We start from the raw sequence: 18,449 nt of genomic DNA, 5'->3' as shown, positions 1-18,449 counted from the left end.
CTGGGAAATAACTGTACCCAGAGCCTTGGCACAGGAGGGTATGCACTATTGGAGGGAGGGGAAGAGGGAAGGGTGCTGCTGAGGTACAGGGACTGTAAGTCAGGGTTGGGAAGAAGCAGGAAGTCCAAGAAGCAGAATATTTTGAAAGCTTTGATGGCAGACAGTAGTATTTTAGTAATAACAAACTTAGTTGATGTCTCCCCGTGCATACTTGTTAGCATCTGCAGCCTCCTGCAGGTGTAGTGGTATAGTGGTTAAGAGCAGCAGACTCTAATCTGGAGAACTGGGTTTCACTCCTCCACATGAGAAGCCTGCTGGGTGACCTTGGCCTAGTCACAGTTCTCTTGGAATTCTCTCCGCCCCATCGACCTCACAAGGTGTCTATCGTGGGGAGGGAGAGCGAAAATGATTGTAAGCTGCTGTGAGGCTCCTTAAAGTTAAAGAAAAGCAGGGTATAAAAAACCAACTCTTCTTCTGCACTTTCAGTGTCATGACAGGTTGTGTTTGAATCTGTCAAATGGAAGTGTCCCTCGCAGTGCATGAGATGAAGTGTACACCATTTTATCCACTTAGTGGTTTTCAACAATAATGTTCAATTTATTAACAACATCGAACCTGAATACAGGAGACACTGTTCACAATTAATTTTTTTAATTTCCCCTCAAACTAGGTTTAGTCACCTGATAGCAATAGAACGTGTTGGGATGGCTGCTGATGGCAATTATTATAATTCACGGAAAATTAATATTAAGCATTTAGTGGATCCCATTGATGAGCTCTTTGTAGCAGCGCGCAGTATCCCAGGGATTACTACAACAGGTAAACACAATGCTATTTGTTCAGTAACCTTTAGACTACTGCTGCTATTTTCTAAAGTGCACTGATATTATTATTACACAAAGGGCTGGATACGGACTATTCAGTGGCAGAATAGAAGTTTCCTGCATCCCCCGTCCCCCCCTCCCGGCCACAGAAGATTCTTTATTTCTGTGAGGTCGCCCTGATGACTTGTGCTGGGACATAGATAGAGGGACTGCAACTCTATTGATTCTCCTGCACCTCTCAGCGGCTATCGATAGCATTAATCATGGTATCCTTCTGGACCACCTTTCTGAGCTGGGATTGGGAGGCTCTGTTTTGCATTGGTCCCAGTCCTACCAGGAGGGTATATTTCTGAAAGTGGTGCAGGGTGACTGCTGCTCAGGCCCTTGGTCTTTGGCCTGTGAAGTCCCACAAGGTTCCATCTTATCAAGATAGTTTGTAACTTTTCACTTTGCTTCAGTGAATTATGAAACTGTATTGATCAATCACTGAATCTGTACATGGCTATGCATATCTTTCTAGCACCTCTAAAGAGTTTAACAAGGACATTTTAAAAGGAATGAAATATATATAATAGTGACGTCTTAAATGCTGTTGAAAGGAGAATCATTCAACAGATGGAGTGAATGGAGGAGTGTTAAAGTGTCCTTTAAGAACTGAATCAGTAAAACTGTCAGTAAGTTAAGTTAGGCAGCAGTTAAACAGAATATCCACATCACTCTTGTCTGAAACATGAACTTGACCATATTTCTGAAAAACAACTGTGGGAAAGAAGGAATCTATAAATGCAGGAATCTCTGGCCAGATTTAATGTTTTGCCATCTGCAGTACTCAAAGGCAGATTTCGGAAAATTCCTTTGTCTGATAGGCTCTGCCCGTGTGACAGTAATTGTATAGAAACAGTTGCTCACATTTTATTTTATTGTAGTTTCTACACAGAATCTCGTAAGGAACTATTAAGCCCCCTGTTGGTAAATAGACTGAATGTCTCCGATTCTTTTAACGTTCTCTATTTATTGAACAATCATTCGCCCCAAATATTGGAGACGGTGGCTCAGTTTTTAAAGTTTGTTTTAAAAGCCCACCAAACAGCTAATTAGATGGCAGGACCAACAAACTGTATTTCTCAAGGTAACCGCCTTTTAACCATTTTATAAAGGGCACCTTTCAACCTTTCCATTCCTTTTGTGGCGTTTTGAAGTGTGTCTGTATGCCAATAAAGGAGTGATGGTGATGATGACATGTTTTACTGTCTGGTATTCCACACATTGCTGGCCATCTTTCTTTTTGTACAAAATCTTTCTCCACTCCAAACAATGGAACACTGAGACCCCTCCCTTTCATTTTCCCTTCTCCCCAATAGGAAAGAACGATAGTTTTCTGCTGGCACTATGGAATATCAATAAAAACAAAGTGGCTTCAGAGAAAATTCTCAGCCCTATTTGGTTTATTAATGTAACTACTACCCAGCTGTTTATTAACAAACAGCACCTGAAGCACTGTATTTTTAAATGTTCATATTTGTAAACTTGTATGAGAGTCACTGTATTTTCCCCATTTTAATATAGGCATTGGGGATGGAGGGAACGAATTAGGAATGGGAAAAGTAAAAGAAGCTGTGAAGAAGTACATTAAAAATGGAGATGTTATCGCTTGTGATGTTGAAGCAGATTTTGCAGTTGCAGCAGGTAAGTCGTGGAACAAACCAAAATGGGACACTTACAATCGGCATAATGTGGTGGTTGATACACACATTTTAAAAATCCTCCAGTGCACTTCATATCCCAAACATTATGTTGGTAGATATGCATTTCATTCTCATTGTGGCTTGTGCTGCAGGACCAGGAACATAATTCTTTCAAGATGGGGAGGTCACATTGGCATCCAGAATTTGACACCAAGCTGGTTATCCGAGCAGCCTGTCACTTATCATGCCACCTGGGACAATGGTGTTTCCTCCTGTCTAAGAATCTCTGGAGTACCCTTCCCAGAAACCTCTGAATCCACACTTAGTTTGCATATAAACCAAAAGGTGCTGGGTGCAAAAACCCACATGATCCTGGGGAAACAGTTTACTAATCTGGACCTTTTTGGAAGAATGTTTGCACAAGTCACCCACTTTTTCTTTAGTCAAAGTTGAATTCCCTCCTTCCCCTAGAATCCCTGAAATATTGACTAGAAAGAAGGGGGCACAAACCATTTTTTTTGACAGGTGGCATATTCGTTTTCTAAATTAGATGTTTCCCAATTCTTCTTGTTTGCTTATTTGTCTGTGCTTAGAATAAACCTTTTTGAAATGTATCTTCAATTTTGAGAAGTTTTCTGTGTTATCTTCCTCCACTAACTTGTCACTTAGTTTGCTTTACTGGGAATGGTAAATGGAATGAATGTACCACCTAGCATTCCTGAATATAGTACTGGATCATCATCAAGTCTAAATTGTTATAACCACTGTTCGCAAAGCATGTGAAGTTCAGCAAATAATATTTATCACAGTGCAAGAAAATCTAAGTCCTATTCAACAGGTACTTGGCTATCTTTTAAAAATACAGCACAAGCATGGGAAAACAATGTTTGATTGTTTAATTTTTGATCTCTTGTTAAGATTATGCCTTTGCTTAGGAACTAATCTCTTTGGTCAGAAAAGATGAATGTAGCTCTGAACTCGAAAGTGATTCAGTTCAGCTGAATATTACAAATGTCACTTTAGATCAGAAAATTCAATAGTTAAACTTACAGCCCAATCCTGAAGGGGGGGGTAGATCCGCCATGACTGGGAGTGGCACAGTTGTGCCTCCTCCTCAGAAGCTTCTCGGCTGCGAAAAGAAAATAAATGTGGCAAAAAATTGTAAAACCTGAAAATCGGCCCATTGAATCCAGCAAGGGTTCACCACCAAAAAAGGTAGCATAGCAACACCGCTGCATGAGGGAGTGTTCCTGGGGCAAAAGGGGTTAGGAAACTGCCAAAAGGCAGCTTTGCCCCCTGGAGGAACACCTCCCAGGATGCCACCTGTGACAGTGTAAGTGCCCCTTATCCCGGGTTAAAAGGGCACATACACCACTGTGGGATCATGCTGGCTCCTATGGAGTCCCCCCTCTTTAGGACTGCATCCTTAAGCAAACTATTCAATAGCTAATAGACCCATCTTTGAAAGGGATAGGACTGCTGCGTCATCTGCATATAACAGAATAGGGACTTTCTCAGAGCTTAGCTTAGGTGCATGACCATCAGTATTAGCTAAAAAAGCAGGGAGATCTGAAATAAATAAATTAAATAAGGATGGTGCCAGTACACAGCCTTGCTTTACGCCCTTTGTCACCGGGATTTTTTGGGTTAAAAGGCTCCCCTCATCGAATCTAACTTGACAGGTATTGGATGTATGGAGGTTAGGTAATAAAAACAAAAGGCGTTGGTCAAGGCCCATATGGCATAGTTTCTCCCATAAAATCTGTCTATCGACTGTGTCAAACGCTCTTAGAAGGTCGATAAAAGCAACATATAACTTTCCTCTAGGGAACTTAAGATATTTTTCTGCCAAAAATGCAAGAACTGTGCAATGATCTGTTGTAGAATGGTTAGGTAAAAATCCAATTTGCTCTTTCCCTGGGAGATTATGAAGGGCCATCCATTCAGATAATTTCTTGAGGAGACTATTCAATAGCATGGAATGTTTTAATATCAGATTTCTCTTCTGAAAAATAACTTTGCCAACAGTTTTTCTGTTGTCTTTCTTATGGCTAGAAACTTTTGGGCACGGTGACAAAGAAATGGGAAAAGATGCATCTTCCAAATTTATTTTAGCTGTGCAGCTGTTAGACATTGAATCTCTGCTAGAAAACAGTTGGCAACCCTCTTCTTCATACACTGTTTGACTCATTGTTCAAACCATCGAGAAATGTAAAACTTTAGTATCTCATTACATGGCTTTTTTCTCTTTTAGGGGTTTCTAACTGGGGAGGTTATGCTGTTGCTTGCGCGCTGTATGTCCTCAATACCTGTGAAGTACATGACCGCTATTTGAGGAAAGCTATTGGATTCTCCAGGTTGTCTGAGAAAGCAAGCTGGGCATCAGCACTTCCATCTGTGCTTAAGGTATTCCTTTTGAAGAGGATTACTCAGAAAGACTATCACAGGCTATTGAAATTTTTCCATCTAGGTTGCAGTTTTTAATATTATCAATGGCTTTAGGCTTTTACGAATGTTGGATAGCCATGGAAAATAAGCTCTGTTAAGTGCCTCAAGAGAAGGAACTAATAAGTACTTACACATTCACTCCAAATAAAATATCACAAAGAAGAGAGCACATGTTGGGAGTCACCAGAACTTTTCATGCACTGTAATTCAGATATGACTCCATCACTGTGTAGCATGGCTACCTGTAATTGCTGTCTCTCATAAAATTCAGAAATTGATATGAGAGTAGAAACACCTCAGCTTTTGTTCCAATATTCAGCAAAGAATCAAATTGAATCTAGCATTTAGGTACCCTAATTTTAAAGGACATTCCTTGCTTTAAGGGGATGTCTGTTATACCCCAGCATAACTCTGTAGATATTATAAATTAACAAAGTTGAAAGGGACAAAAAGCCATTGGTACATGTTGTAAAAACTGAGCGCACCTCACAATCTGCTTGTACAATGTGAAGACAGTAGGCCTCCCAGAGAAAGAATCTACTTGCAGACCAAATAATCCAGAAGACCAATTGAGCTAAACTACATACTGTAAGGAAAGACAAAAAGAAAAAATGTTAAAATTAGCCCATCTGATGAGGATGAAAACTGCTTTTCTATCCAAAATAAGATAACCAAGCATACTGTGAAGTTGAGTAAAACTCATTTGTTGGTTTGTTTAAATTTAATGCTGCTGCTCCAGGAATTTGCCTGAGGTTGTTTACAAAATAAAAAAATAATAAAAACCATTAAAAGGTATTAATTATAATCTAACATTAAAAAACCCACCCAGCATAAAAACATATACCATAAAAACAGGACACTGACAGTTTAAAGTAACAGTTTCCAGACTTCCTTTCCTTCCTTCCTTCCTTTCCTCCTCTGACCTACACGCCTTAAGTAGTATCAATCAATCCCAACTAGGAATAAGAGGGAGAAAATGAAGAATTCAAGCCAGAGATAGCAAGCTGTACCCTATGAGAGAAGTTATCTTGTCACGAGCTGCCTGAACTCTCATGGAAATTTAGCTAAGAAAAGAGTATTTTCTGGAATAGAGTCCATGAAAAATTTAGTAACTAAAATATCTAGGGGAAACTGATTCTGTTGGCACAGACTAGTTTCCAGACTAAAATATTATTTAAAAACTAGCCCCTTAATTAAAAGTCTGGGTGAACAGTAATGTTTGGGCCTGGTGCCTAAGATAGGGTTGCCAGCTAACAGGTAATAGCTGGAGATCTCCTTCTGTTACTACTGATCTCCAGCTGATCAGTTCACCTGGAGAAAAATGGCTGCTTTGGCAATTGGACTCTATGGCATTGAAGTTCCTCCCCAACCCCTGCCCTCCTCAGGCTCCACCCCAAAAATCTCCTGCCGGTTGCGAAAAGGGACCTGGCAACCCTAGCCTAAAAGAAAGGAACACAGACATCAGGCACGCCTCAAGGGAAAGGGAGGTGCGGCTGCTGAAAAAGCCCTGTCTCTGGTTGCCATCCACCTGACATCTGAAGATGGGGGCACAAAGAGCAGGCCTTGTAAGGCAGATCTTCTGGCAGGCTGGACAATATGGGATGAGACGGTCCATGTACCCAGGCCTCACTGCATTTTGGACTGTAAAGGTCCTGTAAAGAACAAGCACTTATCAAGTGAGCCAGCCCCAGGAAACGAATTATCTACGCCAGATGCCACCCATCAAGCCTTTCTCTTGCAGTATTCCAGAAGAAATGCTGGTGTGTGTGTGTGTGTTGGGGGGGGATCATCTAAGATTATATATGAGGAACAAACCATTCCTTATTGCCACAAAAGCACCAGAACTGAAATCATGAGAGATCAGTCTCAACTTTGTCCATCTGACTTGGATCTGACAAACTTTTACATCCCTGTTCCAGGATTCTGTAGAGACTATTTCACTTTTACATTTATAATTAAGTAACTTTATCTAATTTCCAATCTAAGTGTACATTCCTGAGGGGGGGAAGCTTCTTATGAACCGGCATGACCCCACACAAGCGCAAGTGCCCATTTATCCTGTGATAAGGGGCACTTACGCCAGCATGGAGGGCATTTACACCGGTGCCTGGGTGGCACAAGCTGCACCGGCCTCTCCTGCTAGTGCTGCCACTCCGGGAACTAAATTCCAGAAAAGGCAGCATATGCCTGCATGGAGGGAGGTGCGTTCCCGGGGCATTCCTAGGGGCAGAGCAGCCTTTAGGCATCTTTGGGCGAAAACGCAAGGTCGCTTTAGCCTCCTTTATTCCCTGTTTCAGCCAAGATCAAATGCATGCATTTTCGCTGAACGTGCATTCGATCCTGGATGAATCCTGGCTGAAACAGGGAATAAAGGAGGCTAAAGTGACCATGCGTTTTCGCCCTTTCTTACCCCTTTCAGCCTAGGAACACCTCTCAGCGTGGGTATGCTACCTTTTTTGGTGGCATAGCCCTGCTGAAGTCAGTGGGGCTTTTTTGCCCTTTTTCTATTTTATAATGTTTAAAAATAGGTTTTATTTCTACACGGCGGCCGGGAAGCCTCTTTGGCAGCATGGCTGTGCCACTCCCAGCCGCGAAATGCCTCCCCCCCTCAGGAATGGGCTGCCCACCTGTCATTTTGATGGTTCCTGAATTCTTTAATTTGATTAGTTTTTCATTATGGGCCTCTGATATATTGGCAGAGTCTGTTGTTTTCTCATTCTTTCTGAGCAAAGCTGACCATGTTCTTTTAATCTCTGCTCATAAATTCTCTATTACTGCCTAGTTCTGCTGTAGTTTGAATTCTCCACCTCTGTCAGTGATCAAAACTGGAACAATTTTTGTGAAGGAGGCTCACCGTGGCCTTGAGAAAAACCCTGTTGTTGTTTTTTAAATAAAAATAAACTCAAATGATAACACACAACTGATTTAAAAAGACAATATTTTATGACACTACTTGAGTTTTGCAGTGATTTCTTTTTTACTGAGGATGACAAAAAACCTCTTCCTTTAACAAATTGGCAACAACTGTGATAAATCATGTTAGGGTACAAAATACAGGGATTCTTTCCTAGGCATAAATTAGATTTTATAGTAGCTCACCCAGTAAGTTAGAATGCAGACTGTGCTGAACTCCTACATAGCAGAACAGGGAAGACATTTAAAGTACAGCATAAGGAGTAAGCTCTTGTCTCCAAACCAGTCTCCCCCATTGCTTTTCTCCCGGGTTATCTCCTGTTTTACAGCCTTACCAGAAAAAAAATGGCTACAATAAATCAGTTTTAGGGTGGAAAATGTGAACAGGGGAAAGATTCACCCCAGTCTTCTATACATTGTACACTTTAAATTCTGCCGAAATCATACAAGGAGATGCTACTATTATTTCTGGTTCACCTCTCAGCCTTTTTCTTCTAATAACTAGAAATTAAAAACATAATGTGAATTAGAATAAACAATTCTAACATTTCACCAAATTTTCCTCCATTTGCCGTGTCAGTCTCCCACAGTACAATACAGTATCTTTTACTTTTGATTATTATATTTCAGATGGTAAATCTGAGATTTGTTGTTGTAGTGATGGTTGATATATTAAAGCTGAGAATGATTTTGCTGAATCAAACCTTCAGTGATACATGATTAATATAGAGTGAAGTGTTGCATTGTTAGCATGTACATTGTCATGCTTTGTGATCTATGGTTTCTGATGTTTCCAAATGTAAGGAAGGAAAACAAATTCTGACGTCTGAGGTGTTTTTGCTGAATCATTTTAAAATACTTTTTTTTTTTAGTAATTGACCAGTGTTAATTGAAAATGAGAACATATTAAAATTGGGGAGAGATGTCTAAGACAAGTGTAAACAAACCACACATAATTGGTGCTTTCAGCTGTCACAAACTTTGGCTTGTTCCTGATGAGGAGCACTCTCTCACTCCCCCCCCCCTTATCTGCTACTCCAAGATTAAAGACTTGCTGGGCATCTTGACACATTGTGATTAAATTGAACATTTCCTAAAGCTACAGATCTGTTTGTTTTGATGTGCACCCTGTACTCTGGTCAGGAGGCTACTGATAGGATAGAATATGGAGAAACAGAATGGTTTCCATTTGCCAAAGTTATTAGACAAGGGTCTATTTTATTTCCCTGCCTGCTCAATATATATGCAGTATGTATCATAATGAAAACTGGATTAGATTTAGATGAAGGTGGGGTGAAAACTGGTAAAAGGAACATTAACAATGTGAGATATGCAGATGATACCACATTACTGGGAGAAAATAGTGAAGACTTGAAATGTCTACTGAGGAAGGTTAAAGCAGAAAGCACTAAAGCAGGATTACAACTGAACATCAAGAAGACAAAAGTAATGAATACTGAGGACTGACAATGAAGAAATTGAAATTTAAAGATTTTCTATTCGGCTCAATTATCAACCAAAAGGGTGACTGCAACCAAGAAATTAGAAGAAGACTGAGACTGGGATAGGCAACCATGAAGGAACTAGAAAAGATGCTGAAGTGTAAGGATGTGTTGCTGGCAACCAAGATCAAGATTAAGTCATATTATAGTATTCCCTATGACTATGTATGGGTTTGAAAATGGGACAATGAAGAAAGCTGACAGGAAGGAAGTTGATTTATTTGAAATTTGATGTTGGAAGAGTTTTACAGATACCATGAACCACTAAAAAGACATATGTGGGTTTTAGATCAAATCAAGCCTGAACTCTCACTGGAAGCTAAAATGACCAAACTAAGGCTATTGTACTTTGATCACCTTATGAGAAGACAGTACTCACTGGAAAAGACAATAATGCCAGAAAAAGTGGATGGCAGCAGGAAAGAGGAAGACCCAACATGATATGGGTTGACTCAAGGAAGCCACAGCCTTCAATTTGCAAGATCTGAGCAAGGCCGTTAACAATAGGACATTTTAATAGGGTCCTATAAATTGGCACTTAACACACACATACAGAAGAGCAGAAGACTAGCAACCTGCAATCCCATTGTCCTGCAAAAGTACTACCTAATATTGCCAAATTGTAGTGTCAATATTGCTTGAAGGAAGTAATTGCTGGGACAGTTAAAATGTTTCCTTCCCAATTGGTCCTGATGCTACTTGCCCCCCTTTATACCGTGAGTCAAGCATTCCATGTTGTTCTTCTATTCTGCCTTCTCAGTCTGACCAGAGTTCCCTGCACTCCAGCTTGTTTTGAGTCTGTCTTCCCGCTTCCATTATTCCTTCAGCATTCACATGTCTCCCCCACCCTTGCTTTCAAACTCTGCATTGTTCATCATGTGGTCTATCACTTCTTCCCTGGCTGTCCCTAGTTTTTCTTTGACATTATCCCTGTGCCTTTCCCTTACAGCGTAATGTAGTGGTTAAGAGCGGTGAACTCTAATCTGGAGAACCGGGCTTGATTCCCCTCTCCTCCACATGAGCGGTGGACTCTAATCTGGTGAACTGGGTTGGTTTCCCCACTCCTACACACGAAGCCAACTGGGTGACCTTGGGCTAGTCACAGCTCTCTTAGAGCTCTCTCAGTCCCACCTACCTCACAGGGTATCTATTGTGGGGAAGGGAAGGGAAGGTGATTGTAAGCTGGTTTGATTCTCCCTTAAGTGGTAGAGAAAGTCGGCATAGAAAAACCAACTCTTCTTCTTCATACTTCAGACCTCCATGATTGTTTCCTAATTGCTAGGAAAACATTAGAAGCGTCTGAGGGAGAAAGTCAGTCTTTGTGGCATTGGAACACCTGACACTGAAATAATTAGGTCTCTACACTGTAAACAACATTAGTATGAAAGATATTCTAGTAGTATAATATTTATTTAATGAGAGGTTGCAAAGAACAGTTGCTCACAGATGGATTCCTCATTTGCCTTTTATATGTCTAAGTCAAGCTTTCTTAGTAATTAGATAATGGAAAGACACTTTAAAGTTTCAGTTGAAAAATCTCAAAGTTAATGAGAGCAACTCTCTAGAGAAAAAGAAAATTTAAATTTCCCTGCCGTGGTGGCTTTTATTGTGAACTCCAGCAATAAAAGTTGCATAAATTTTCGTGAAGTTCAGCACCACCATCCATTAAAGACAAATTTTAAAAAGAAACAAAAGCTAAATTCAGGTCAGTAGACTTTACTAAATACTTATGCCCAAATGCAGGTGAATTTCCTACTCTAGCTAATTTCCCCTTTATGTCAAAGTAGCCCTGTTCCATGTATCCTGTTAAAAACATAAGAGAAGCCCTGCTGGATCAGACCAGTGGTTCATCGGGTTAAGGACTGTGTTTCACACAGTGGCCAACCACTTGCCTTGGAGGGTTGTCAAACAGGGCGTAGAGGCCAAGGCCTTCACCGATGTGCCTCAGCTTTGGTATTCAGAGCTTTGTTGCCTCTGAATGTAGAGGTTCTTCTAGACACCATGGCTAGTAGCCTTTGAGGGACCTCTCCTCCATGAATTTGTCTAATCCAGTTTTAAAATTATCTGTGCTACATGGCCAGCACTGTATTCACTGACTGTAAATCCCACAATATAATTGCTCACACTACAGAAGTACTTCCTTTTGTCCATTCTCAATCTATTGCCTGTCAACTTAATTGGGTACTCATGAGTTCTAGCATGATGAAAGAAGAAAAAGCTCTCTCTCCAATTTCTCTACCTTGTGCATAATTCTATAAGCCTTTATCATTTGTTAGTTGTCTTTTTTCTAAACTGAATAGTCACAGACTCTTTAGCCTTTTCTCATAGGAAAGTTGCTCCACTCCCTTAATTATCTTGGGTGCCCTTTTCTCCAGCTTTGCATTATCTTCTTAGAGATACAGTGACCAGAACTGTACACAGCCTGCCAAATGAGGCTGCAACTCTGCCCTGGCTTCTTTCTTCTTTTGGGCTGCCCAGGTGTGCCCAGCGCAGTCAGAGCCAGTGAGTTGCCAGGTCGTAGAGACTCTTCCACAATACATTTGTTTGTACTAAAGATCCTTATAAAATAAATGGAGGAAAGAAATGTTGGGCAATCTGTCCAGATCTCTTGTAAGAAGGCTAATGAAGGTTTTGCAAAAATTTATGATTGCCCAGAGAAAAGCATACCAGAAACATTTTATGTGCTGGTTAAAATAGGATAGTGATTCAAGCTCATATCCCATGTTGTGCTGAGCTGGCTGAGCTGGCTTGGTGAAAATTGGCTGATTTTTATGGGAGTTAAGAGAATGAAGATGGCCCCATTGCGATTTCTCGTTCAAGTAATGGCTAATTTACCGGTGCAAGCCCCCTTGGTGCCTGAGAGGTGACGACTGGAGTGTTCTGTGGAGCTGCCCACAGAAGCATGCCCAGCCAGGCAGCCTTCACCAGTGGTTCCATTGCCTACTTGGGTGCTTATCATCATCACCCTGACTCCCTCCTGTCAGCCCTTCCTGGGGAGCACCAAGTGGTGTGCTTTGTAACACAGCCACGGAGGCTTAGCATGCTCTGCCTGCTTCTCCAGCAGTTATCACATACCTGATTCTTTTAATGGGAGATGCTAAGAACTGAACCTAGAACCTTCTGCATGCCAAGCAGATACTCCACCACTGAGCCATGGCTTCTACCCAAGCAAACGTGGCCTGCTATATCCCCCAGTGCCTGCCCTGTGGCTGTAAAGAGAGAGATTGTTAAACCTGTGACAAATTGGACAATATTTATAAAGTATCTTTTACATCTCTAGGATTGCTCAAGCGTCTTCTCAATATTGTTAACCCCCCCAATAATAAAATTAGCAAAGGTTTCTCAAATTCTGGACGATGAGATGAACTGCTTATGTTTTGGCCTTGTGGAACACTGGGGAGGCTCAGATACCTGCTGCGTAACTTTTTTCTGGTTCTCCTCTAGGGCAATCAGTTTTATGATAGGCTGGAATCCAAAGGAGGGTAGTAAGTGATATGTTAGGGAATTTATATTTGACTTTGAATAGAGGCAGTGACCTCACAGGAAGAGGTGGGTTTGAGGAGAGTGCCCTAGAAGTGATATCATAGAAAAGGCAATTTTTGAGAAATGACATTGCAGGAATGGGGAGGTTTAGGAAAGTAACCTCACAATGTGGTGACCATTGACCTAGAAGTAACATCATAGGACACATCATATTCTTACTCAGCACCACACCCAAATCTTCAGTTATTTCCCAAGTTGGACTGTGTATCTCTGTGTATCACTTGGGCCATTCATTCTGCATCTATGTTTATACCTCTCCGCTGGGGTAATCTCTGAATTGTGGTGCAAGTCCCTTTCTGGTCCCCACTCACTCAAAAGAACAGTGAGAACAAAGGAAAAGAGGGTTATTAATGCATGTAGATGGCTCCCCCCTTTTGTATGGAATGTATTCTAAGAGTAATTTGCACAGAACACTGAAAGAACAGAGCTCGGGGTGTGGCTTGACTGATTGCCGAAAGGATAGGGATAAATTGAGCATTCAGGAGGTAGAATTTGGGGATGTCTTTATGGGAGTCATAATAATAATCTTTTCCTCATAATTCAAGCACTGCTGTCATGTCAGTGATCCCAGCCCATATCACAGGGTACCATTTTTTTTAACATTCTGACAGTTCAAAGGAGATTATGCAGGCACTTTCCTGTAAATTTAGATTTTCCTTATAATATTTAGATTTTATTTCTTTTTCTAAATGTCTCATCACAGAAAACTAAGGAAAATATCTGTCTTCCTTCTGTTTGTATACTCTAGATCAGTGGTTCCCAACCTTTTTTCAACCAGGGACCACTAGGACTTTTTTGCTCGGTGCAGGGACCCCAAGGTTCAAAATAAAAATTCAGAGAATTTGAAAATAAACTTTAATCATAACTGTTAGTTAAACATTAAACTTAGAATAATATTTGAATATATATATTTTATAATAGAATACTTTTAATTGAAAATATTTATTTATTATGGGTTTATAACTTTGTTTCGCGGACCTTAATTTAGTTCTCGCGGACCCCTGGGGGTCCATGGACCCCCGGTTGGGAACCAGTGCTCTAAATACATATGATGACCACTGGAGCAAATAAAAACAGATTGTGAAAGATTATTTAATGGAAAAACGGGTTGCAGTGTTTTAGCAGCATTAACAAAAACAAAAATGAACGAGTCATAAGTGGGACAGTTGTGGTGCCTGAATGATGGATATATTGACAATATTGTCTGACTTTTTTTTCTAGGAAGAAAAGTTGCTGAGCATATTGCAGCGGCACAAAGTCCGCAGTGGAATAACTGCCAGTCTGGAAATGGAAGTGGATGGTCTGCCATTCTATGATACACATTCGCTTACAATTGAGAAGCTTCTGCAGGAAACTCTGAAATAACTTTCCTCTAACCCGTGGTGATCTGTTGGCATGTTTTTAGTAGAGTGTAGATGACACCGCTGTGTTGGCAGCAGCTACTTATCCCGTTTCCTTGATCCTGAATGAGGTGGAACGGACTAAAAACAATTTAACTGTATGGCATCCGAAAGGTATTTTGTCTACAATGGAGCCTGTTGAATCAGTGTAATCCTACAATTTAACTTTAGATAAAATCTAAAGCAGTGGTAGCATAGTATCTTTTATTAGGACCACATGAAATGTCACAAACTAACAAGCGAGATTTGAGATCATCATTTCAAGTGGAATGTTAAGCAAAATAAATAAATGGATGGGGATATGATGCAGGGTTGATAAAGAAGCCCTTCCCTGTAGTGTGCAATAACCTGAAGATATTTTAGAGGAAATAAGGAACTTTTAAGTCTGAAAGCACATTCTGATAGGCAATAGGCATGGTGTTGCCGATCTATGAGCAGAGCAACAATTATGAGTATAGCAAAAAATTCCAATAATCATTGTAATGATCATAAATCTCAAATAAAGCATCCTTTTCACTGTTGCTGATTTTCAGCTATTGAAATTATTGTGTTTTCCATGAAAACATGCTTAGGCAATGGCCTTTCTGCTGCTAGCAACTGTGTGCAGTTTATTGTGTGATGTCTTGTGCATTCAACAGCATATCACTGTAAACTAGTGATCAGATCAACAGATGACCTCAGTCCTCTTGATTTAAGTCATATGTGTTTTGCCATCTTGGCTGTGGTCATGTCTATGTCAGCAGTTGATGATAAACATGTGCGGTGTTCAATCCAGTTCTGTTGCGTGCAAAAAATGTGGGGCTATGACTTGGCTGAGACACACAGTGAAGGTAGAGCAGATTGCAGAAGTAAGCACAAAGAAAACACACCGAGCAAAGGTATTCCTCTTCTCAATCCACTACTTGGCCCAGAGTCTTCTAAACTTAAACAATCCTCTTCAAGGGTAGGATAGATTTCATTTTGACAATACATATTTTATTTCCTCAAAACAGAAATGGCCTCACAAGAACTCTGATTCCTTTTTGGGTTGGCAAAAAATTGTCAACTTTGGGGAATCAGCTGCAGATTTTAATGCTTTCTCCCAGACATGCCAGGTGGGTTACCAGGTTGGAACATGGCACTAACTCCCCCAAAGGGCACTGATTTCCCAAAGCATGACATGAGCTGGAGGCATCAATGTTGTGAAGAGTTGCCTTGTCAACCTAGAATCTGGAAGCAGTAGCCACTAGGTTCAGGAAGTAAAGGTGAGTGGGGGGGAAGTGGAGATTAATCCAGCAGTGTGTGAGTGGGGGTGCAGTTTTCCCTTTCTCTGCAGGTCCCCTCTTGTAATCATTTAAGCATGACTCAGAACTGCAACATTTCAATTTTAATGCAGACATATAAACAATTCTATAACTTAGCCTTAATTGGTAGTTTTTGTGTTCAGTTGTCCACAAGCAGACCTGAAGGTACATACAAGCTTTATGGTACAGAATGAATGCTCTGAATTCTCCCAGTTAGGCCTCTGTTATCAAACACTACTAAGCACTCTAATTTTAACTGGTGTCTGAAATGTGTTTAAAAGGAAGTAGGGTTAATGTCACACAATTTTTTTTTTTAGCTATGATTGCTAAATGTGTTCTGAGGCTATGGATCTCTGAATACTGGTTGCTGGGTGTGACAATAACAAGAGGTGGCTCTGGGCTCTTCCAGGCCTTCTGGGGACACCTAAGCTTTGTAGGAAACTGGATGTCAGACCAGACAAATCTTTGGTCTGACTCACCAGGACACTTATGTTCTTAAATCTACAATACTCAGTATGACTAGAATGAACTGAGTTAACCATACGCCTAGGATGACATTGAACTGCAAAGGATGACTTGCTTGTATAACTACCCGGCCCTGTGATAAAGCTCTGAATGACTTTACAGGAACTAAGGAATTTCCCATGTGGAAAGAAGAAGATCAGCTTAGCATAGTTTATTGTATTTTTAAACTGTAGATCCCTTTATGGGTATAATGAATGATTACCATACAATTATATACCAAAAAGAGAAGTGAACAAATATATGCATGGAGAGATTAGATCACTTTTCATTTTGGAAAAGTGTTGGTTGATGTTTCCTCTATTTTGTGAACAACATGTGGTTTATCTAACAACCCTGGATCCAGCTCAGTCTGTCTTTTGATTTTTCTAAAGGTTTCTGGAGTATTCAGCTGGTAAGATTCCTTGGTTTCTATCCGCACACATCTTAGGCACCTTAAACAGGTGTCTCTTATTTTGGCAAAGTCCTGGTAGGTATTCTCACTGGAAAAGCAGTACAATACTGGGTCTGCCACACAGTTGAAAGTGGTTAGCAAGAGTGAAAAATGGTAGCTGTTAAAAATTGTGATAGCAAATTCACAGTTTTTCTCAAAGAGGCTTCGCACCAACAATAGAACATGATATGGCCCAAAGCAAACCAAGAAAATAACAATTGTGCTTGAAACCAGACGTTTGATTTGAATCTTCTTCTTCTTCTGAGTACCATGACTCTTGCGGACAACTCTCAAAATGCCACAGTAAGAAAAAACTAGCAGAGAGAATGGGAATATGAAGCCAGCAGCAAAACGGTAATAATTGATATTGTGCTCCCAGTTTTTGATGGGATAATGCTCAAAGCACACTACATGGCTCTCCGAGTCTTTACTCACTTCACCATGCTTAAAAACAAACCAGCATGTCAGAATTTCCTTGGTCCAGACAACAATGCTCACTATGATAGCAGCCTTCATTGTGCGACACTGGTAGAAGCGAAAAGGGTGCACCACAGCTAGGTAACGGTCAATTGAAATGCAGCAGAGGAAACCCACGCTAATGTAAATGTTTTCATACAAGAGGATTCCACAAATTTTGCATAGGAGTTCATCATAGGTCCAGTTGTCATGCTGTAGGACATACTGGAGCCAAAACGGCAGGGAAAAGATGTAAAGCAGGTCTGCTATAGTCAAATTACAAAGGTAGATTCCGAGTTCATTCTTGACCTTAACCTGCAAGTAGGCATAGTACAGTGAAAGACAGTTGGCTGGGAGTCCTACTATGAAGACAAGTATGTATATCACAGGTGATAATGTCTGGTGTATACTGTGATCAATGGTGCAATTCAGAGTATAATTTTCTATCACATCCTCTGGAAGGTTCTCCATTTTCTGCAATAAGTGACCACAATGATCCTAGCAGGGCAGGCATAAATTTTAATCTACCATTTCCTTATTTCTGTGTTTTCTTCACAGGAGTGTTACTGTTTGTAGACACCTGAGGGGAAAAAATCACAAGGGTAATTAAATCTGATGAAAACTATCAAAAATATTTTCATAACCATCTGCAGTTCTATCCCATTGAAATTAAAAGAAAGCTAGACGTTTATTTCAGGCATGGACAAGTACTTTTAAATTAGGATACATAATAATAATAATGAATACATAATTGTCACAGATCTGGAGGTCTATCATTTGGAATTGTTTGGAATGATTAAAATGAGAGTTTATAATCATTATTTATCACTGTCACGAAACCCACCACAAACTGTAGTTAATTGGCATCTGGTAATTACTAACCCTCACATATTACACATATAATTCAGAGGAACAGGACATTGTGATTACTAACTGCTAGTAATTGCTATGGATTAAAGATCTGTGTCTAGATTACTTGGGTCTCTTTCAGTTCTTTCCAACCGCCAATAGAATTTACCCAGTGGTTTTAGCAACCACATGACCTTAGTTCTAGAACAAGACATTGAGACTGCTGTACATTTTAGCAGCTGTTCATATCAAACTTGTTTTAAACCATTCCTCATTCTGGTGGTCTTTATCTGTAGACCCAGAAATATTACAGAGTGGGGGAAATGTCATCTGATTCTCCCTTCTTGCTGTAGCCCACTGTGCCTTATGTCATGATCTTTTTGAGAGCCCCCAATTACTTCCAGCAGTTTTATAGGAGGGGCTAGGGACTCCCAGTGGAAGGGGAAGATGAGAAAGATCTACTTCCGTTAACTCCACTCCCAACAGTTTATATCCAGGCCACCAAACATGTACAGCTTTCCTTTAGAAGGAGAAAACCACTAAACGGTTCTGGAAATTTCAGAGATTTCCAATTTAAATACTTCTCTAATA

The 18,449-nt window shown here is 40.4% G+C and overlaps 2 protein-coding genes across 2 annotated transcripts in view; one reads left to right on the top strand and one right to left on the bottom strand.

Moving 5' to 3' along the window:
- The window catches only part of DGLUCY (D-glutamate cyclase), a 29,588-nt gene extending 15,290 nt beyond the window's left edge, over window positions 1-14,298 (top strand). The window contains exons 9-12 of the mRNA XM_056851404.1: window positions 671-819; window positions 2,391-2,510; window positions 4,764-4,915; window positions 14,137-14,298. Coding sequence (XP_056707382.1) covers window positions 671-819; window positions 2,391-2,510; window positions 4,764-4,915; window positions 14,137-14,280 — 565 coding nt within the window. The 3' untranslated portion in view covers window positions 14,281-14,298. The remainder of the gene's footprint in view (window positions 1-670; window positions 820-2,390; window positions 2,511-4,763; window positions 4,916-14,136) is intronic.
- A 1,947-nt stretch (window positions 14,299-16,245) lies between these two features.
- Window positions 16,246-17,480, bottom strand: GPR68 (G protein-coupled receptor 68). Its single transcript, XM_056851655.1, has one exon. It carries the CDS (start codon window positions 17,478-17,480, stop codon window positions 16,389-16,391), a length of 1,092 nt encoding a protein of 363 aa, XP_056707633.1. The 3' UTR covers window positions 16,246-16,388.
- Between the last annotated feature and the right edge of the window lie 969 nt (window positions 17,481-18,449).

The sequence above is a fragment of the Euleptes europaea genome, chromosome 6 (assembly GCF_029931775.1).
Source record: "Euleptes europaea isolate rEulEur1 chromosome 6, rEulEur1.hap1, whole genome shotgun sequence".
Taxonomy (NCBI): domain Eukaryota; kingdom Metazoa; phylum Chordata; class Lepidosauria; order Squamata; family Sphaerodactylidae; genus Euleptes; species Euleptes europaea.
Note: the sequence above shows the minus strand (reverse complement) of the source record. Positions and strands in the feature narration are given on the sequence as shown.